This window comes from Homarus americanus, unplaced genomic scaffold (assembly GCF_018991925.1).
Source record: "Homarus americanus isolate GMGI-L3 unplaced genomic scaffold, GMGI_Hamer_2.0 scaffold39155, whole genome shotgun sequence".
Taxonomy (NCBI): domain Eukaryota; kingdom Metazoa; phylum Arthropoda; class Malacostraca; order Decapoda; family Nephropidae; genus Homarus; species Homarus americanus.
In genome coordinates this window covers 12,040,624-12,064,479 of record NW_024737042.1, presented here as the reverse complement: position 1 = coordinate 12,064,479, position 23,856 = coordinate 12,040,624, and the positions used below count along the sequence as shown (strand labels likewise).

Below are 23,856 nucleotides of genomic sequence, written 5' to 3'. Positions count from 1 at the left end.
GGTAATATCGACAATATTTACCTAGATTTTGCCAAGGTTTTCTACAGTGTACCCGACGAAAGGCTGAAAATCAAACTGGAAGAGTACGGAATTCGGGGAAATGCCCTGGCGTGGATAGAAGACTTTCTACATGACCGCAAGCAGTTTGTGGTGGTTAATGGCACTAAATCATCGTCCGTACCTGTCACAAGTGGGGTGCCACAGAGCAGTGTATTGGGCTCGCTGTTGTTTGTTTGTTTCATAAATGACATGCCTGACGTTGTACACTCCTCCATACAAATATTTGCCGATGACGCCAAGTTATTTCGGGAAATCAAGAACCATGCGGACTGTAAAGAGCTGCAGAAGGATCTCTGTGAACTCCAAGAATGGTCGAAGAAATGGCTGCTGAGATTCAATGTCACGAAGTGTAAGAGGATGCACCTGGGGCGTACCGACGATTAGGAGGCGTATTATATGTCCCAACGGGATGAAGAAACTGCACTATTTGAGACTGAATGTGAGAAGGACCTTGGTGTGTATGATGACAATGAGCTAAAGTTCTCGGGCCATTGCGAGAAGAAGGTAGATCAGGCAAATAAATTATTGGGTCTTATAAGAAGGTCGTTCAGATATCTAAACGGTCCGTCCCTCGTAACGATCTTCAAGAGTGAAGTGCTTCCCCATCTGGAGTACTGTCACCCTGTCTGGTCCACGAGATATGCTAGGGACTGTCAGTTGGTTGAAAATGTTCAAAGGAGGGCCACCAAACTGGTGCCTGCACTTCGGCACCTCAGCTACCCTGTGAGATTGCAGCGCCTGAACTTGCCTAGCTTATACTACAGACGGGCAAGGGGGGACCTAGTTGAGGTGTATAAGCATCTCAAGGAGCCCTACTCAGACGAGTGTCCTTACTTGGAGCTGGCGGACGCTCGCCCCACACGGGGTCACAGCTCAAGATTGAAGAAGCCGCAGGTCCAGAAATCTGTGAGGACAAACTTTTTCGGAGTGAGAGTTGTGAACTCTTGGAACAATCTACCAGAAAGTGTTGTGTCGGCACCGAGTGTGAGCTCTTTCAAGACCAGACTTGACCAACACTGGAGCAGGTTCAGGTACATTCAGGAGCCGGTGCATGCCCAGTACTTGCCAACAGTGTGTAACAGAGACATGACCGATCGCCCAAGCGGCTAACGAGCCGATCATTTGGTGAAGAGGATAAAAGTAAAAAAAGTAAACGTGTTAATTTCTACTTCCCCAAGTGTGGAAATTATCAGAGATCATCACTGAACAGTTATTATTCCTTAAACTTACAGGAGACAGGTAAGATAAATTAAATACGAAGGCTCGGTTGAACGACGTTTTGCATGTCTTCCTGTCTGCCAATCAGCTATCTTGTTACATAGTTCGAGTGAACACACTTTTTTTATAGAAATCATTATAATATTAACAATCCCACTGTTGCTCCTAGAACCTCCTAGTATTTATTCAAATAATTTTTTACCATGTATATAAAAATTTTGTTGATACATTCATTACCTTTATTTCTGTAAACCATCTCCAACACCATCTTAATGTTATCATTAGATGGAGATTTCATTATGTTATTCTCCACTCCAACCAACCTTCCTCCCACCCTCCTCGCTTCCCTCAAAAACAATCAGGTGAGACATCTGTTGCGTTGAAAATACACTTCCTTCTACTGTTTCGTTGTTCAAGCCTCAGATGTTTCGAAGTCACCTTGTGGCTGAGAGAGGTATTCTCATTGCTGTGTGTGCTGCGGTATATAAACGGGGATTGAAATTTAAACTTCTACATAAACAATTAATTTATACAAAATATTAAATCACATACTTTTAATTCACAACTGATCATATAATGTTCACCGTGGTTGACCGTGTTCTTTGATGTGTAATTAGTGTTAGAATAATACTGTAGTTTGATGTGCGAGTTCCAATGGGGATATGAAAAAAAAGACACACCTTCATACCACAATAAATGTATTCCCTTGTCGTGTATTGACCTGAAAATTTGTTTGATTTCTTCTAACCCAAAACTTTCAATTTATTGTCAGTTTTATCTCAAACTTAAGGTATTACAGATCCCTTTAAAGGCTTGGCGGGTATATAAACATCTACTGCTCTGTTAGTTCTAGTTTTACGACTTAAAATTGGTATATTAGTTGTTTTATAGCATTTTAGATAGTGATGAAATTTCGTCAATCTAAATTTGTTTCTGAACATTATCTGTGATTGATGTACAAATAAGCTTTTTACTCAGCTTTCAGCCTCTGTTAGACATTCAACGCCATAACTGGAATCTACTAAACAACTTACAAATTGTGTTAAGTAATTTTGTTTTTTTAGTAAATTAGCTATTGTATATATTTATCATGTTAATGTTATGAAACTGAGAAATATGATAAATCGCTCGAATGGAATAAGAAGTAAAATTGGTGTGTGTACAATGAGGTTATAGGCCCGTGAAACAAGAGTCACTTATTGTGGAAAACCTGTAATTCGTATTATTTTTAGTCTTTTCAGTGCTAGACTGACCCAAGGGCGTAGAACCGTGTCCCTTGCTTGTGCAGAAGTCTTTTTTATTCGTTTTACTGATTCATATTTGCACATAATTACATAATAATCTTGTAGCATGTGCCACTCTGGCACTGTTAGCTTGCACAGCCCACAATACATACACACATGTAAATTCCAGACCTGATATAAAATACAGTATTTCCTTCACTGTAATCATTAAACAAAATATTTTTTATAGGCAACTATACGCGATAATTCAGATACAACACATATAAGTTACTGTAAAACAAGTAATTAAAACACACACACACACACTACTACTACTACTTTGCTTTCACTCGGAATCGTGTATGACGATCATCCCGCTATGATACAATGATATGATTTTATTAATTTGAGGGGAGCACTTGCCCGCTAAAGGGTTAAGGATGTCACCTTCGTTGGTGAGCTCTGAGGTGGACCGAGAGGCCGATACGGGATCGGCAGGGTCGTCCACAGATGTTGGACGTGTGAAGGGCTACATCTAGTGAGAGGGGCGGTGGCAACGTCTTTCCAGCGTTGGCGCTTTTCAGTCTTGGTAATGCAGTTGGTCTAACTCGAAAGTATTAACACCTTCTCGTGTGGTGCTCCTCCAAGCATTACGGCGTGGAGTAATCGTCTCTCAGGTGAGATGTCGATTTGCACAATTTCAGGTTGGTCATAAGACAAACGTTACATTTACTATTCGTTAGGTGAGTGTAAAGTAGCTGCTTTGGCAGCCTACTGTCATTCATGCGGGTAACATGACCAGTCCAGCCTAGTTGTTCATGGATAATGGTAGCTTCGATGCTCCTACCTGATCTAACCTAATCTAACCTAACCTAATCTAACCTAACCTAATCTAACCTAACTTTACCTAACTTAACCTAATCTAACCTAACCTAACCTAATTGGTGTCAGCGAGAATACTGGCATTTGTTCTCTTGTCTTCCCAGCGAAATCGGAGGATAGGACGTAGACTACGTTTCTGAAAGATTTCAAGTGCCTTGAGGTGACTCCTGTATGTGACCCATGTCTCGCTGCCATATAGCAGGGTGGGGAGGACCACTGCTCGATATACATGCAACTTTGAAGACAATTTCATCTTCCCACAGCTGAAGATACGAGTACAGAGTCTGCCAAAGGCTTGAAATGCACATCTGATCCGATGTTGAATCTCTTCATCGATATTCGCGGTGGTGGACAGGTGAGAACCGAGATACTGAAAGTGGGTAACATTAGAGAGGGTAGTACTGTTAATTTGGATGGATGGTTGAGGTGTGGCTGAGCCAGGGGCAGGCTGAAAGAGAAACTGAGTCTTATGTACATTCACCTCAAGACCAAAATGTGCATACGCATCTGTGTGGGTGTTCAGGATCTCCTGTAGGTCGCATTCAGTGTGAGCAACAAGGGTGAGGCCGTCTGCATACTGAAGTTAGGTAATGGAAGCTGCCGACACCTATGTTCATCCGGTACTGGATGCCCACCCCGCAAACTAAATTGGCGCTGACACGAGTAAGAAAGGCAGCTAACAAAATGGAAAAGAGAGTTGGTGCCAGTACACACCCTTGTTTTACCCCGTTTGGATGGGTAAGAACTCAAACTGGGTGCCATTGTGCAGGACACTGCCGTTTATGCCATCGTTGAGTTGCTTCACAATGGGAATGAATTTTGGTGGGCAGCTAAAACGGCTGAGGGTCCACCAGAGGACTTCCCTGTTGATCGAGTCGAAGGCTTTGGTTAGGTCGAAAAAAGACCATGTACAGGTCAGGACGCTGTTCTCTGCACCTTTCCTGTACCTGGTGGGCAGCAAAGAATATGTCAGTGGTGCCACATTGTGGCCTAAACCCACACTGAGATTCTAGGAGGAAGTTTTCTGTCTCAGGAAGAAGTCTGTTTAGGAGGACTCGGGAGATAATCTTGCCAGTTACGGACAGCAGTGAGATCCCCCAGTAGTTGCCACAGTCTGACTAGTCTGCCTTGCTCTTATGAATATTAATGATGGAAGCGTCTTTAAGAGCTTAGGGGATTTCCTCCTTTTCCTATATATTCTCCATGAGAGAGTGGAGACGGCTGGTAAGCAGAGGTCCTCCTGCTTTATACTCCTCGGCTGGGATTCCATCAGGCCCTGAGGCTTTGTTATTTTTTATCTGTTTGATGGCAGTAGCTACCTCGTCCCGCGATGGAAGATAGCTGAGGTGGGTCAGCTCTGGATGCTGTGGGACCTGTTGGGTCGTCAGGACATTCACATCGGTGCTTCGATTGAACAGCGTATGATAGTACTTTTTCCAGCGCTGAAAGATGCCTTCTTCATCTTTAATTAGTTTAAGGCATCTTTTCTTGCCCCCTCTCCATGTGGGGTAAGCAGAGTGGTTTCTCAAAATTGCTGCTCAGTCGCAAAAACAGGACCGGATTCCACTACTCTCTATATTAGATCCCAGTGCATAATCGACCATCTTGTCTATGCCACCCATGTGCAGAGTTGTGACTAGAAACTCCCGACAGTCATATCTGCCTCTCCTCATCGCTACTCGCCTATCTCAATAAGACTTTTGGGGGTATAGGTGTTTAGAAGATGATGGGAAGTATGATGAGCTGGGTGAAGGCTGTGCATGAGTTTATTTATGTGGTTGCACAGACTGCAACCACACATCTTGGCTTTCCTCTTTGCTGATCCATTGGTGCAAATGCTGTAACGACTGGGGATAGGGAGAGTTGCAATGGATTGTCATTAGCCCTGTTTGTTGAAATTCGCCTTAGTTGTCTGTCCATCATGCATTGTTTTCGTCCATCGGTGTAGTCGTTGGGTTCTCATTTTGGTTACCTCTTCCGCCTATACCGCCGTTGGGGTCTTGTTGGAGCTCTGTAAGCATGTCTGCCTGATGCGGGGCTCTGCTGCAGATTTTTCGTGCAGGGTTTACTCCCGTAGCCTTATGCCTCCCAAGGTTAATCTACAAGGCAACATGGCAGTGGTTGGTAGATGCCAGGACGTGTCTACATGCCAGTGGGTCTTACACACATGCACACACACACATGCACACCCACGCACACACACACACACACACACACACACACACACACACACACACAAATACATGCACGTGCAAGCATGCATGCACTCACACACACACACACACACACACACACACACAGTTAATTTCCTGGATTTTCTGCACAAAAACCTGGAGAAACGTAAGACATCACTAGCCGGTGTCCTTGTTGACTTCAGGAAGGCTTTTGACCTTGTTGATCATTGCACTGTTACAACAAGGCCATTGCACTAGGGCTGCCCACCAACCTGGTCTCATGGCTCACTGATTTCCTGAGTGAGCGTCGTCAGGCAGTGAGGTACCAGGGTTCTGTCTCCACATTCCAACACCTCACCTGCGGTGTTCCCCAGGGGACCAAGATGGGACCACTGTGCTTCCTAATCCTGATCAACGACGCTCTGTCAGACACTCCTCACAGGTGGAAGTACGTGGATGACAGCACTGTGGGGGTTACAGTGGACAGCACCTCACGGGACTACTCATAGCTACAAGGCACACTGGACAGGCTACAGGCATGGACTACAGAGAAAAAGGTCACCATCAATCATACCAAAACCGTAGTCATGCACATCAATACCGCCACCACTCCAGTGCAAGCTCCAGCAGTTACACTGGGTGCCCATCCTCTCCAGTTAATGCAGTCTGCCAAACTCCTGGGTGTAACTATAGACCACAAACTGGACTGGAAGGCCCATGTAAACAACACAATCAAGGAAGCCTCGTACCTACTCTACATGCTATGACGACTCAGGTCACTTGGGGCACCCACGCCAGAGCTGAGGACTATCTACAACGCATTTATTCTCCCAAAATTAACGTATGCATCACCAGCCTGGTCGTCTTCTCTCAACTCTACCCAACAACGTGAGCTAGAGAAGGTACAGAAGAGTGTCTGCAGAATCATGCTCGGCGCAAATTACTCCGGCTGCAACAACGCTCTCTCCACCCTGGAAATGCCATCCCTCAGTGACCTCCACCACCAAGCACTAGCAAGGTTTGGCAGTGGACTACTGCACCATCCTCGTCATCGCCACCTACTGCCACCGGCAGTCCCCGCCCACCTTGCGCAGCCCGCCACTACAACAAAATTTAGCCCATAAGAGCCCGCACCGATAGATATAAGAATAGCACCATCCCATCTATTGTTAAAATAATAAACAGCTCCTGATTTATGTACTGTACAGCCCTGTAAATGTATTGAACGTGTATTATTATGTCTAAATCACATTTAAGTTTGTATATTTTCAGCCACCGGCTGCAACTCTATTAATAATCTGTTTATTATTATTATTATTATTATTATTATTATTATTATTATTATTATTATTATTATTATTTTTCCACATACTATAAGCTTATGTGCAGTATGCTACATTAAAGTGTAATGATTGAATATCAGACCAAAGCTTACAGCCCAGAATTACATCACATATAACAGCAAGTACACTACAGACCTCGTGGTACCACCACATACCAGGTGGACACACCCCAAGACCCAAGGGACGCGACCTCGTCCGCTAATTAGCTGAATTAGCGGGTGATCTCACCTGACCAAGACACCTGGGCATGACCACACCTGAACACAGCTGTCCAGATCTAACTAGTTTAGTGTTAATTCGGCTAAGGTCAAACACCGGCTGGGCCCCATATAAAGGCCTGCAGTCCTGCCCACGAAATTATTCTGATTATTCTGTTCGGGATTCTGACCTTGTCATTCGGTCAGTCTGGTTACTGTCATCTCTCTCCCGTCCGGGCCGTCAGTCCATCCACTCGCAGAGTCAAGCTCGTCTTCTCCCCAGGCCGGGGGGGAGACTTCCCGACCAGACCCCGGCCTCATCAGCTAAGCAGAGCCCCCCATCGGAGACAGAGCCCAGCCAACACCCACTGGGCCTACGTCAGGGTACACGTGAGTCATTGTCAGAACGATCTCTAGGGTGAGTTACCTACTGTGGGAAGTGTATTCATTCATGTGTGTCCGAGAGTCAGTGTCGAGTAACGTAAAACATAATGTGTTAGTGCCCTGATATAATAATGATATTGATGTATCCATGTCATTGAGTGAATTAATAAATAGTTGTATCGAAGAGGTGTTTGAGAAGTTGTCCCTTGAGAAGAATAGTTATGTGTATTGACAGAATAGATAAGCGTGTTGACGCTGAGTAAATAACATCCCGGCCACTTAACCAAGTTTCCTATCTTTACATTTCTACTCTCTATACTTCCTACTGTATGTAATCTTCTTGTGAGTTTTGTCTTGTTACAACAGAAACTAAATTATATTATCTCTGTTAATATCACTTGTATTGTGTGCAATTCCATTTTATCAGTTATCTCTAATTAAACTGCTCACGGCTTTGTAGTCCAATTTGCCACCACTGTATTCATATTATCCTTTGTATTTTATAATCTATGTATCCTTATGACCTTGTGTATTGTGTATCTTATGCCTTTATAATAGCCTTTGTATTATTTAAACCTAGAGAGGTGAGGTTAGGTTATGACGAGGACCCTAGACGTGTTGGATGGTGATGTAGACGTGTTGGATGGTGACTTGGAAGTGTTGGTCGTTGACGTGGACGTGTAGGATGATGATATAGACGTGTTGGACGATGACGTAGACGTGTTGGTCAAAACCTAGGCATATACATGTTGGTCAGAGAGATAGTGTTAGCTTCGGCCCCTTTAGAGACACTGTTAAAATTTCTTATCTAAACATTATTGAAAACAAGACAAAAATGCTAAAAAAACAATTATCTCAAGACATGAAATAATAGAAATAAGGTAAAATTAGTCGCTGGAATCCATGTTCTTTTTCGTTGAAGTAAATAAACAGTTGATGGGTTTCTAGAACTACAAAACTGAATGAAGTCAATGAAGTAAATCAAGTTGTAGGGTAAGGATGAGAGACACTAAAGAGATGTTGAACAAAAGCTTATTGATTGTGTTGGTGCATGTGATACTCCGAGAATATATAGTGCAGTCCTTGATGGTGAGGATGGAGGGTGGATTGAGAAGATGGGGAATGGAGAAGATTATGGATGGATAAATGAAGAAAAGATGGACGGATGGATGGAAGGATGAAGAGGACGGTGAATGGAGAGGGCGGAGGATATGGAGGTCGACACAACACAGTTCTCAGAATTTTGGCACATCAACCAAACACGACAGATGTCATAAGATCACAAAAAATTATTGGTCGGAACATGGAGTATGGAAGTTTGTGGAGAGAATCCAGAAGAAGGATTTTGAGAGTGAACTTCAAGGTCCCTCGGGAAACTAGGAGAATGCTGGAGGAACAACATTGAGTGTGACTCCCAATACTCAGATGTGAAGGAATCTCTGAGGTGGATGGATTATGAGAGAGATGGAACAGCAGGGAAAAACTTCATTCGAGCGGCGAAGGGCCTACACTTGGCCTTAATGGCAACGGAGAGAGTTGGAGAACAACACCGGTGGCTGGAGAACAACACCGGTGGCTGGAGAACAACACTAGTGGCTGGAGAACAATACTGGTGGCGGAGAACAACACTGGTGGCTGGAGAACAACACTGGTGGCTGGAGAACAACACTGGTGGCTGGAGAACAACACTGGTGGCTGGAGAACAACACTGGTAGCTGGAGAACAACACTGGTAGCTGGAGAGCAACACTGGTAGCTGGAGAACAATACTGGTAGCTGGAGAACAATACTGGTAGCTGGAGAACAATACTGGTAGCTGGAGAACAATACTGGTGGCTGGAGGGTGCTTAGCTGGAGAACAACACTGGTGGCTGGAGAACAACACTGGTGGCTGAGAACAACACTGGTGGCTGGAGAACAACACTGGTGGCTGGAGGGAGCAACACTGGTAGAGAACAACACTGGTAGCTGGAGAACAACACTGGTAGCAACACTGGTGGCGGAGAGCAACACTGGTAGCTGGAGAACAACACTGGTGGCTGGAGAACAACACTGGTGGCTGGAGAACAACACTGGTAGCTGGAGAACAACACTGGTAGCTGGAGAGCAACACTGGTAGCTGGAGAACAATACTGGTAGCTGGAGAACAATACTGGTAGCTGGAGAACAATACTGGTAGCTGGAGAACAATACTGGTGGCTGGTAATGTTTGCGAGACAAGTTTGCATTTCACAGTGTCTTAGCTAAGGCATCAACTCTCATGTTCACTGAGGTCTTTATGAGAGGGGATCCACAGCAGCTTGATATCAACGCCCTCGTCCACAAAGCACGGACATTTGTGTCTGGTATATAGACAACCACTACACTACTGGTGGCTGTTGTGGTGGTATGAGGGAACAGATATATAGTGTGTACCTCCACCACAGCCACTACACTACTGGTGGCTGTTGTGGTGGTATGAGGGAACTGATATATAGTGTGTACCTCCACCACAACCACTACACTACTGGTGGCTGTTGTGGTGGTATGAGGGGACAGATATATAGTGTGTACCTCCACCACAATCACTACACTACTGGTGGCTGTTGTGGTGGTATGAGTGAACGGATATATAGTGTGTACCTCCACCACAACCACTACACTACTGGTGGCTGTTGTGGTGGTATGAGGGGACAGATATATAGTGTGTACCTCCACCACAACCACTACACTACTGGTGGCTGTAGTGGTGGTATGAGGGGACAGATATATAGTGTGTACCTCCACCACAACCACTACACTACTGGTGGTTGTGGTGATGATGTGGTGGTATGAGGGAACAGATATATAGTGTGTACCTCCACCACAACCACTACACTACTGGTGGTTGTGGTGGTGTTGTGGTGGTATGGTTCCTGAGGGAAGAGGAAGTGAGAGGCGGAAGGGTGTTGGTGCGTACATTAATTATTTAATAATATATTAAACCTGACTATTATTTTTCTCTCTCCCTCACGCTTTCCAGGACAAGCCTGTGGTAGGTACCCTAACATTGTTGTCGGTATGCGTGGTCCCAAGTGTTCGGTAGTTTTAAGTGTCAGGTAGTCCTAAGTATCAAGTAATTCCGAGTATCAGATAGTCGCAAGTACTAGGTAGTCCCTAGTATCAGGTAGTCCTGCGTGTCAGTTAGTCCCGAGTGTCAGAGAGTCTTGAGTGTCAGATATCCCGAGTGGCAGTTAGTCCGAAGGTGGTGTCAATTATAGCAACTTGTGAGGAATGAATGTGTTGAAACAACATATAATGAATCAGAGAAACAACACAAATGTTAACATGACTCACCTTAGTAGTGTGGGTGATGACGTAGGTGATGACGTAGGTGATGACGTAAATGATGACGTAAATGATGACGTAGGTGACGGCAGTGTGTTGTGATTAGCAGTGATTGACGTAGTTCATTGGTTTCTTGATGATATTTTTGAGGTGATTTGAAGTTGTGGCGAGTTAGTTAAGTTTATTTGAAGTTATGGTGAGTTAGTTAAGTTTATTTGAAGTTATGGTGAGTTAGTAAAGAGTATTATTGGCTGTGGTGATTGAGTTAATAATTTTACAACATATAGCGAATTACGGAATGTTACTACTTGGTTCATGAAAAATATTGATGGCAAAGAAAAGAAAATGATAATAATAATAATAATAATAATAATAATAATAATAATAATAATAATAATAATAATAATAATAACAATAATAATAATAACGAACCCCTCCCATAGTGACGTAAGAACTTTTAATTTTATGGGAAAATTACTTCCCTTAGCCCAACATCCCCCCCCCCTCACCCCTGATAGATATTAAAGCCAATTAATATGATCGATTTTCCCTTTCACTGCTTACAAGGACAAAAGCATGGTGAGTATCTGGAACTGTCTCACCTTGAACTGCCTCACACCTCCACCTGTCTCACACCTCCTGTCTCACACCCCCAATTGTCTCACACCTCCACCTGTCTCACACCTCCACCTGCCTCACACCTCCACCTGTCTCACACCTCCACCTGTCTCACATCACCTGTTTCCACACCTCCAATTGTCTCCACCTCCACCTGTCTCACACCTTCCCCCCCACATCACCTGTTTCACACCTCCAATTGTCCCACACCTCCACCTGCCTCACACCTCCACCTGCCTCACACCTGTCTCACATCACCTGTTTCACACTGTCTCCACACCTCCACCTGCCCCACACCTCCACCTGTCCCACATCACACACTTCCACCTGTCCCCACACCCCCACCTGTCTCACCTCCACCTGTCTCACATCACCTGTTTCACACCTCCAATTGTCTCACACCTCCACCTGCCTCACACCTCCACCTGTCCCACACCTCCACCTGTCTCACACCCCCACCTGTCTCACACCCCCACCTGTCTCACATCCCCACCTGTCTCACACCTCCACCTGTCTCACACCTCCACCTGTCTCACACTTCCACCTGTCTCACACCTCCACCTGTCTCACACAACAGCACTGCAACACAATTTACACCAAGCGGAATACGATCCGCAAATCGATTAACATCCAGGTTCCCAATTACTGCTGGGTAGACAGTGGCAAACGCTTAAAGAAACTTGCCAACAGTTTCACCCTGCCCGGGGGTCGAACCCGGGTCCGTTCGCTTGCGAGGCGAGAATGCTGACCATTACACCACAGGTACATACATACATACATCATTTTTTTTTACATTTTGGTGGACTAAGGCAGGTGCTCAGAACAGTGTGGCCCCTGAAGGGTTAATGTTACTGACTGAGTGACTCATATATACACTGGATTTGCCTCGTAAACCGTGTATAAGTAAGGTGAAAGTATGTTTGTTTACCTGTATGTTAGATGGTATACACTGTACATTTCGAAACCTGCGAGTTGTATTTTGATGGAAGAATGTGAGAGGAAAGGGAGTTCCGTGATAGAGAAGTGTAAGGACTGAAGGAGGTAAAGGTGTAATCCGGTTCGCCAAGAGGGTACTTGTACGGACTAAAGGTGATGTGGTAAGGAATGATATGTGTTGCAACTTGTCTTGAAATGAGAAGAGGATAATGAAATTTGATTTCAAGAGTACGGACCATAAAAAAGAATAGTATAAAAGATGTTATACATAGAGAGCTCTGTTTGCCACAAGAATGGTTCTTCTTTCAGGATGCTCATTTATGCCAGTATCCAAAAGGGTCCAGACATTCCATGCAGCAACCATTAGAATTTGTATAATTTGTTTTTGCTTTGATCTATGATTATGATTATGTTTCCTACTGCATTAGGATAACCTTACTGGGTGCGGCTGCCCAGTCAGGTTTTTTTTTTAGGCTGGCTATGTTAAGGGCACCTTTTCTAGCCCCCTCCCCATGTGGGGTGAGCAGAGTGACTCCGAGATAGGGCGGCTCAGTCGCATAGACAGGACCGGATTGCACTGCTGATCCCAGTGCATAAACGACCATCTTATCTATGCCGCCCATGTGCAGAGTTGTGACTAGAGACTCCCGGCAGTCATCTCTGCCTGTCATCGTCACCACTCGTCTGTCGTTATAGGACTTTTGGGGGTATAGAGGTTTGGATGATGATGAGAGGTATGATGAATTTGGACGATGGCTGCTCGTGAGTTGATTTATGTGGTGAGGCAGGAGCGTAGGTTGCAACCACACATCTTGGCTTTCATTTTTCCTGATCTAGTGGTGCAAGTGTCGCAACGACTGGGGATAGGGAGAGTCGCAATGGACTGCCGATAGCCCAGTTTGTTGGGTTTCGCCTTAGTAGCCTGTCCATTGGGCATTACCTTCGTCCACCTGTGTAGTCGTTGGGTTTCCATGGTGGTCACCTCTTCCACCTACACCGCCGTTGGGGTTATGTTGGAGCTCTGTAAGCATGTTCTGCCTGATACGGGGCTCCACTGCAGATTTTTCGCTAGGGGTTTACTCCCGTAGCCTTATACCTGCCAAGGTTAATTTGTAAGGCAGCGGGGCTGTGGTTGGTAGGCGCCAGGACATGTCCACATGACAGTGGGCCAATGCGCCGTCCCTCTGGGGCCCACTGCTGCTCCAATATCCCCTGTTGATTTAGCCTGTGCCCACGAGGCACCCAGTTACCGTGTGTTGCCAGGAGGAGGCACATCATGAGTTTTGATGATGAGGAGGCTGTGTACTGGCAGGGGAAGACTTATGCAAGTTGCTTCCCTGTTTGCCACGAGGGTTAGCCAGCGGCGGCAGCTGAAAGCGAGAGGGAGCAAGCAGTGCTTGCACTATAACACTAGCATAATGCTGCCACTCTAGACGCATTTCACCACCCTGTGTGACACACACACACACACACACTTACAACATACACACACAATTACAGCACACACACACACACACACACACACACACACACACACACACATAACGTCAGCTGGTCCTGTTGTAGTGAATTATGTTGACACACTTTTTAATAACTGAATACTTTTTACCGACAATTTTCCCCTAAACAATAGACTGGGGAAATTGCTTGGCATTCTGGTAATAATGACTCGCCTGCCGGGATACCTTATATATATATCTATAATATAATTCTCATAAATGTAAATGCCATAAAATATTATAATGTGAAATGCTTTAAATATTAAGTCTCATGATTAAATAAGAAGTGTATTGTGCAGGAGATAAAATTTCTTACGGTCATTATATAAAAGATGAGATAAGAAATAAATGTATATCGTTAGAGATTTAAGGATTAATGAACGTACCATTTCATACCCCTTTAATGTAAGAACCTTAACCCCCTCCCGACCCTCTTTCTTTGTACACTAATAGCCTGTCAGACTGTTTGTTGTTGGGTTACCTGGATCAGTCTCCTTAACTAACTCAGCTAGGGTAGCTATTTTTGTAAAAGGATATTTAATATTAAGGTAATAAAATAGTGGCGAAGGTGTGGGTATTGGGGGAGGTGGTAGTAGTAGTAGTAGTAGTAGTAGTAGTAGTAGTAGTAGTAGTATCATTATAAGTTTAAGTTGACGCTGGAATTTTCGAAATATGAATGAATGCATTTGTACATTAAAGATGTAGCATATAATAGCTGACTTAAGTCTTCTCGCCTCAGTTGTTCTTTATGGTCGTCCTCGAGAGACTTGCCTGCGTGAGTCGAGAATTTGGGCTGAATGTTGTGTGAACCTGAACTGCTCTATAATAACAATGAAACATGACATCATTGTAAACATATCTTGCATGTTGACTGGATACAGATATTGTGATTATCTTACTAATTCATTAAATACAGATATCAGGAATTACTGCATCTCGCTGCTATAAACTGTACATCCTACCTGCACAGAATATACATGTTTAAATTATGAATGCGCTACCAGCACTAAGTAACTTCCTGGACACACACACACACACACACACATAAGCTGAAATTATGTTATGTGTAAACAACTAAAGACACCTTGACGAGTGTTTGTTTACATATTCCAAGTAATAATTAATGTATTTCTGTGTGTGTGTGTTAGTACAGAGTGGTGGACCTGATGATGTACTGAGGAGGAAGGAGAAGATGGTCAACATAGGAATGTCTCTTGATATTCACACCAAGAGCGAGCCACCTTATGTAACACCACCAGTCATCAGAGGCAACTGGTGTGGTGTTGTACCGGGCCGTTAGTGTGGTGTTGTACCAGACATCAAGTGGCAGCTGGTGTAATGTTGTACCAGACATCAAGGGGCAGCTGGTGTAGTGTTGTACCACACATCAAGGGGCAGATGGTGTATAGGATAAGCTCTCAGGAAATGATTCATATAATTATCAAAATAATCTTTTTTTTTGTGATTTAGAAACACTACATGTCGTTTTATTTACAATGTTCACAACAGAAAAGAAAATCAAGAGGAAAAACTCTCTACTACAGATGCAAACCTGATCAACCACGAAAAGAGGATTACTGTATGGGATAAATTCAAAATACGATATTTCCTTTTACAGTGTCAATAAGAGCCTCTCGGGTCTTACAGTCGTGGGAACCTTTCATAGGAAGGTAAAATATACACTACTCAAAAAAGATGACCACTGCTGTTTATTATGAAGCAGAATCTTACGGGTAATTTTACCTCGTCCAGGAATGACTGGAAGTGTGTTTGTTTTTGTCGTTATTAATGGTGATGTTCATTGTTTTTATTGATTTTGTCTTTCATTAAGGATAGTGGGTTACTTCCATATTTAAATCCCGTATATGTTAACATGCTGTAATGTGTCCCAAGGCGCCAGTTTATTATTGATATCCTTATGGTTAGACGTATCTCACTATTTCGATAATGTTTCCACAGAAATGATTCAAGACATCTCCAGCAACAATTGGAAATGTGTTTCTGGAAAATAATCTGCTGGGTATTTGTTTCTAAATATTTGGAATAGTCGACGTTACTACTTACTTTTTTGTCTCCACGGACTTATATAATATTGTGAAGAAATGTGAATAAAGGTATTACAACATAGTTTCCTCATCCCAAAAATATTAATTATATTTTATTTTGTTTTTCGTGACTGAGATTATTCCCGCCATTTTAATTACCAAATAATTTTACATAAAAAAAATAATTATTCTAGTTATATAAGATCCCGAAACGGAAATAAGAATATGTATCTAAATTATTAGTGTTAGCGTTCAACTCTGGACGAGCGAAGGACTGGGCTACCTCCTCGTATGAATGTTGTACAGTCTGTCTGGCTGTCAAGAAAAGCTGACGTTGTGTTCAGTAAAGATCAGTGTTCCAAGCCCTAGCAATTGTCTCTCGTCTCTCCAACATTAACATTGATCCAAGATAACGAAAATACAATAAAAAATCAACTTTAAAGGTAAATTATATTATAGAAACTAGTGGAGAATGAAGTAGGACCTAAGAATAGTATATACCAAGGGAAGTATACACGCTGTTGGTCCATTGTTCAACATACACTATCCAACACACATTTCACTCCACACGTAACATGAAAGGAATGTACAAGAAAAAAATAACGAATAACAGTGGGACGAAGAAGTTCAATTCAAATATTAATCCTTAGTGGTTGGGAATCACACAAGAATCAACTTACGTAGTTCCATGTCCTCTATAATAAGAGACCACGACCACTGCTGTGCCCTCCAACTACCATGAAATTTAGCGTCGCTATGGTTAAACACTTCAAAAGTTAGTCACTCTCGCTAACGCTAATTTTGCCGTTAATTTCCTTTCATATTATAAGCAAAACAAACCAATGAAAAAATTAATAAACATTATTAAAATTATACATCTGTATTGATTCCTTATATTATACAAACTGAAAAAAATTATAAAATTACTGAACAAAAATGAATATCATTGAAATAGTACTGTGGCGTCATTCTTTGAAACACAGGGATGTCATCACTTAGTTGAGACAATATGACTGGTCAGTAACAAGCGCAAAACATACAGTACTCTACACTGGAACAGCAACTGCGCTCCGTCTGTAAAAGGCAACGAATTGTTTTGCTATATGTAGAATCATGTACAGTATATACGGTCTGACAAACAGGTTAAAACTTGCAGTTGGTGCTGCCTCAGTTGTTTACGGTGTAGACTTAAGTAGCCAAACCAATTATTAGTTCAAATTAATTGATGAATTAGCGCTAACACATTGTTAGCGTCGCATTTCCCATGACTGACCACATAAACCATGAAAATAGTATTTTGGCAGTGATCTAAAAGGAAAACAATAAATTTTCAGACAAACTCTCCAAATTAACCTATTAATAAGCAGTAACTTAGGTTCTACAGTAGCAAGTGTGAGTTCCCATCGTGTACTGTTTTCTGTCGGCACAACCTGCTTTAAGGTCTGCTAGAATGTCGCTACAGGGCTGATGCACACAAGATGTTCGGCCTCACAGATTGTTTCCAAGTTCACACAGGTCACCGAAATAGCAATACAAATGCAAAATACCTGTAGAATCACCGACTGGGAATCCACAGCCCAGGTTGGCCTCTGCTGTCAGCGACCGATGCATATTGCGTGTTGTTGTCTCCCAGTGTTCAGGTAAAACACTTGAAACATGTCAGTGAGAGGATGCCACATAGCTATACTGTTCCACTTCTCCATAGCTGATGAGTTGTTTTGTCCCCCTTAGTCTTTTGTACACACTATCTCGCATGCCCAATGTGTTGTCCTGGAAATAGGTTCACATACATAACATACACAATAAATCCCCGAATGGTAATCTCCAATGGCAATACAAGTAAGAATATGTCATCAGACCACAGCGGACCTTCCACCACCCTTATGGTACTGACACAGCCACGTCTATACGTCGCTAAACAATTGACACTGACTAGCACAAATGAAGCTGAATTTTATTAAATCTATAAAACTATGGTTTTTCTTTACCAAGTTTCAATAGTCTTGTAGAATCTTTAATTCAAACAAACAAAATTAAGCAAAACAATTACATTGAACTCAAGGTACAACATTGATTTACCACCAAACGAATTCACTTGATTTTCGTCAACTTCAAGTATAACACTAAAATGGCCGACCGATGTTTTGTGACAGTCCTAGCCAGTTACCTCTCCATTTTAATTAATTATAATTACTTTGTGTTCATTGATAAATGAAATTACAATTACGGTTGGCATAATAAGAATTTTATTACAATTAATTTTACTATGCCAAGTAATTGATTCCTTTTGCGATTACATTTGTTTGTTTGTTTAGACTACATCATGGCATCCATTATGTCAAATACAGTTAGTATAGTTCAGAGTAACACTTTTTTTACGGGCATTAACCCACCCGGGCACAGGTCATTTTTAATAACCTACATCAAGGCCTGGGAGGCGAAAGTAAAAAAATAATAATAATAATAATAATAATAATAATTAATAATAATAATAATAATAATAATAATAATAATAATAATAATAATAATAATAATAATAATAATAATAATAATAATAATAATAATAATAATAATAATAATAATAATAATAATAATAATAATAATAATAATAATAATAATAATAATAATAATAATAATAATAATAATAATAATAATAATAATAATAATAATAATAATAATAATAATAATAATAATAATAATAATAATAATAATAATAATAATAATAATAATAATAATAATAATAATAATAATAATAATAATAATAATAATAATAATAATAATAATAATAATAAAGAGCCATAAATAATATAAAATATCAAGAGTGAGAAATGATCTACTGTATGTATGTTGTGTTGTCACTAGTAAGAGAAACACTTGAAACACCGCAATTGTGTGTAAATGAGGCAGAAAGTCAGACCAGCAACCTGGAACTTGGTCACAATGTTTGTGATGCCATATGGCAGCAGGGTCTACCATTAGACATCACATTATGCTTTCAATACCTTCTCAGGCGGTAGTACCTCCCTGTTTGATAGCTGCCTACTGCCTATTAAAGGAAAAGAAATACACCCTGCAAATATACAGTCAACAAAAAAGTATCTGTACCCCTGCCGAGCGTGACAACCTGAAACATTGGGCGAAGACTTAAAAAAGTATTCCTGGTAATGATAGAGGTCTATTGTTGTTTGACCAGTGTATTACTAACCTTGTTACATGTTTAACGACCTTCGTTGTTGAAATGTGGTAATACCATTATAACAACAGCAGTGTTAATATAATTGAATTCCGCGATAATTCCAATACTATTTTGTCTCTACGTATAATGTATGTGATGTTACCTTGGTTGTGTAGAGAACATAAAAGGTTATTTAATATGTTTAAATGCATAATGGGTTACAGAATTTTATTAGATGAATTATATAAAGAAAAATGACTAGCTGGAGCATATGGTAAAGTTCACACACACACTTTTCTCACAAGACAAACCTTTTAGTTATAGTATAGTCAGCATAATCATGCTACAGGGTATTTCATTGATACCATCGATTAGATGAATAAAATCTCGACTTCATATTGATATCTTCTAACCCTAGACCAACAATACTGCTTCACGGTTGTCCTCTTGGTGACGGGGAACACGTATTCATTTCGTTATATTTTCACCAAACAATAATAATGATATCCTAATAACATCTCTTAATAAAACCATTCTATCTCTCATGTTAAATTTACTCTTAGTTTCTGATGGTTTTCTCCTATACACAATATTTATGAAATGGCAACTCATCTCGAGGTTTACAACAATCCTCCTACCGTGTTGCATAAACATGGATATTTAATCATCGTTAAAGTAATACATTATGCAAAAATACATAAAATATTAACTGTGGTATTGTTTTATAAACTATTATCACAAAACATTTGTACAACGAAGGATTTTTATAGTCAGAGGAACAGTTGAGGAATTGTGTTCCTACAACCCTGTGGTAACCCGTGTCTCCATGCCGCAACGTCGCAGTAGTAGTATCACTAAGTATGAATGCATGGGTATTGGTTGTGTAACGACGGACGTGATTGGTGGATAGGTTTGCTATAGGTATAGGTCATATAGGATGGCCGTTTGGAGACACTGGTTACCACAAGGGGTGTAGAAACACATTTCCACAACTGTAGCAATCTGTCCGATACATCAATCCGTCTGATGTTATTGTTCATGTTTTATTCTACCGGACGATGGGGTCTTGATACTTTTTGCTGACTGCACCGCTGTATAAGCACTTTATTTTTGTGTACGTGATGTAAATATTACACACAAACTGTATTCATGCAAATGTTGCATATCATTTCTTGATTTTGATATACATGAGCCTTTGAAACATAATGTTAGCACCCTCCTGCGGTCAAGCGGTGGGGAGAGGAGAAAAAAAATTCAACTTACTTTTGCTAATCTCCCCATAATCTTAACCCCCACACAACTGCTGTACAGCTGGTTTAGGCCGTCAAATACCAAACCTAAAAATTTATCACAAGTTTGTCCTGCAAATACAAAACAAAAATTGAAATAAATTATTCCCATTAGAATTTTAGCTTTACCAAATGCGTGAAATAAAAGTTGGATATGAAATTTCTTCTTTTATATTTTCATGTAAGTAAAATTATAATTTTTTTTCTGGTGATTCATGCCCAAACGAAGGCAATTTTATGCTTTAAACATTCAAATATTGTTTTAATGTATTATGATTAATTCATGTGACTTAGTCGTTTTATACATACGGATTTTGGTACGTAATATAAATTATCCTCAGAATGATCAGATTAAAAGTTATTTATAAGAAACTTGTGTTATTATGTTCTGTCAGTAAATTACAAGCTATGTTGAACTGTGTTAAAACCAGGCACTTGGTATTTGTAATTGATTTTATTTGTTATTTGTCAAGTAATTACTAATCAATTGTAACTGACTAAAAATTTAATATTTTAATTTCAGTTGTAATCTAAAACGTACAAAATGACAACATAACTGATACGAGATTTCGGTGAAACCACAAGACCTCAACAAGTACTGTACTGGTGTATATAAACTTGTTGTAGAGTTCTGTGAAACTGAACTGCGGGCAGTGATATTTTTTCTTACTACTGTACTGTGATTGTGTTGTTGCAAGGATGACGGATGAAGTGTAAGGCTTTCACCCAGCTGATCATAATGATATACTGTTGATAGACGTGATGCTGACACTACAGTTGTCCACATAAGTTAGCTGACTATAATAGCATGATCAGACAATAACAATAGTTTCCCATGTGTCCTGATGCACGTGTTCTACGTATATACTAAATCTAAGCTTATTTGTTTTATATATTTTTGAACCCGTCTTCATTAACATTAGAATCTAATGTTTTGGCCGCTTTTAGACAGCCAAAATGACCGTATTTCTTGATATTACTGAAGGATATTTTGTGTCAAGAGCAGAATCGGGGGGTGATGTTATAATGCATTACTGCGCGTCAACAACTAGCAACATAAAGCAATTATTCTAGATTAGTAGAATAAGTTACTTGGTGGGTTTTTAACTAACGCTCCTCCTTCTATTTCCTTTCTCCACCCACAGTACAACGCCATCCAAGAGTTCTGCAGTCGGACGCGCGCCTCCTGTCCTCCAGGCCCCGAGGGACCAGTAGGACCCAGAGGAGAATCCGGCCAGTCAGGCCAGGACGGAGACCGGGGCGATCGGGGCCTGCCTGGACAGACCGGGCCTCAAGGACCGCCCGGCCTGCCAGGGGTACCCGGACCATCTGGGATGAGAGGACCCAAGGGAGAGATTGGTCTGCCAGGTACGTGTGAAGTTAGAGATGGATCTGCCAGATACATGTGAGAGGAGAGATGGATGTGCCAGGTATGTGTGAGGGGAGAGATGGATCTGCCAGGTATGTGTGAGGGGAGAGATGGATCTGCCAGGTATGTGTGAGGTGAGAGATGGACACGTGCGCTGAGAGAGAAAGATAGATAATGACTGGAAATGGGAGATGAAAGCAGACAATAATATCAAGAGAAAAGATAAACAAAACAAAAATGAGACAGTTAGGCAAAGATAGAAATGAAATTTAGCTGAGAAAAATAAAACTACTAGAAGGGGGAGGAAACGTTATATATAAAGACCAACAGGTGTAGACAGACAGATAAATAATTATTAAACAGACAAACACAATGGATCACCGAAGAAAAATAAATGAGTTAATAAATGAAGAAGAATATTATAAAAATATTAAAAGAGGAAAATTTTTTACTGTGAAGCATAAGGACATCATAACATTGAAATACCAAGTAATGGCCGTCACATTTCCCTCCATTTACTAATAATTTAGGGAGACATTTTGTTACCAAAATTATGATGTGGTATATCTTGACTTTAGCAAAGCCTTCGATAGAGTCCCCCCCCACGAAAGACTAATTAGAAAGGTAGAAGCGCATGGCATCAAAGGTAATATCCTTAAATGGATTAGGGCGTGGTTACGGGACAGGAAACAGCGAGTGAGCATAAACGGCACTAAATCGCATTGAAGCAACGTCACTAGTGGAGTTCCCCAAGGCTCAGTACTTGGATCATTATTATTTATTATATACATTAACGACATAGATATCGGCATAGACAGCAACATAAGTAAATTTGCTGATGACACTAAAATAGGACGTGTAATTAAATCTGACGAGGACGCTGCAAAACTACAGGAAGATCTAAAAAAAAATTTCGAATGGTCAGAAAAATGGCAGATGAAATTCAATGTGGACAAATGTAAAGTACTCAGTATAGGAGATATAAACAGGGAAACCAGTTACCAGATGATCAACGATGCCATTGTGGAATCCGACTGCGAGAGAGATTTAGGAGTAATGATAAGTAGGAATCTTAAGCCAAGTAAACAATGTGTTTTTGCTCGTAACAAGGCTAATAAAGTACTTGGGTTCATACAAAGTAGTGTTAGTTACAAGACTAGCGAGGTCATCTTAAAATTATATCTAGCGCTTGTGAGACCTCACCTGGATTACGCAGTTCAGTTCTGGTCACCGTATTGCAGAATGGATATAGAATCATTGGAAAGAATCCAGAGGAGAATGACAAGACTAATCCCGGGCATTAGGAACCTTGAATACAGAGACAGGTTAAAGTATCTTAATTTGCACTCCCTCGAGAGACGCAGAGTGAGGGGCGACATGATAGAGGTGTATAAATGGAAGTCAGGGTTAAACAAAGGGGACATTACAAAGGTACTCAAACTATCCAACCAGGAGCGAACTCGTAACAATGGTTTTAAATTAGAAAAATTTTGATTTCGGCGTGAAATAGGTAAACACTGGTTTGGAAACAGAGTAGTGGATGAATGGAACAAGTTACCAAATATCATCATTAACTGGAATACACTGGATAGCTTCAAACATAGGTTGGATGCTTATATGAGCAATAGGGGTTGGGTATGAACGGGACTGCCCAGTATGGGTCAATAGGCCCGCTGCAGTTTCCTCCATTTTTATGTTCTCATGTTCTTATGTTCTTGTCTACAGTTTCATTGATTAAAACTTCCTTAAAGGTCAACACCGTCAACTCCTCTCCCATAATAGGTCTCTGTGTTACTATTGAGTTATTTCTAAAAAATAACAACATTTTGCTGATGTAGAAGGTAATTTTAACGCAAAACTTGTTTAAAAAAAAACGCCTGCCTAGTGCTTGATGTCTACACGGTTCCAATAAGATTCATTGTAATTAGAGTGACTAATAAAGTTGCTTCAGTATAATTACAAGTCAAAATTTGATTAAAACTTTATACTACTTCAATTTACATCGCAAAAAAAATAATATATTATAATAGGAAAATTATGCACGCTCAAAGTTGTGACCCTCTGACCCTCAACAACCGTGTTACTGAGTGTATCAGGGGTGAGGAACTTTTCATTGAAATCGTAAGGGTTCTTCAGGGC

General features: G+C 41.1%; 1 protein-coding gene across 1 annotated transcript in view; it reads left to right on the top strand.

The window, feature by feature from the left end:
• The first annotated feature begins 10,485 nt into the window (after positions 1–10,485).
• The window catches only part of LOC121872799, a 58,429-nt gene continuing 45,058 nt past the window's right edge, over positions 10,486–23,856 (top strand). Inside the window, exons 1-3 of the mRNA XM_042375856.1 lie at positions 10,486–10,493; positions 11,354–11,365; positions 21,494–21,716. Coding sequence (XP_042231790.1) covers positions 11,363–11,365; positions 21,494–21,716 — 226 coding nt within the window. The 5' untranslated portion in view covers positions 10,486–10,493; positions 11,354–11,362. The remainder of the gene's footprint in view (positions 10,494–11,353; positions 11,366–21,493; positions 21,717–23,856) is intronic.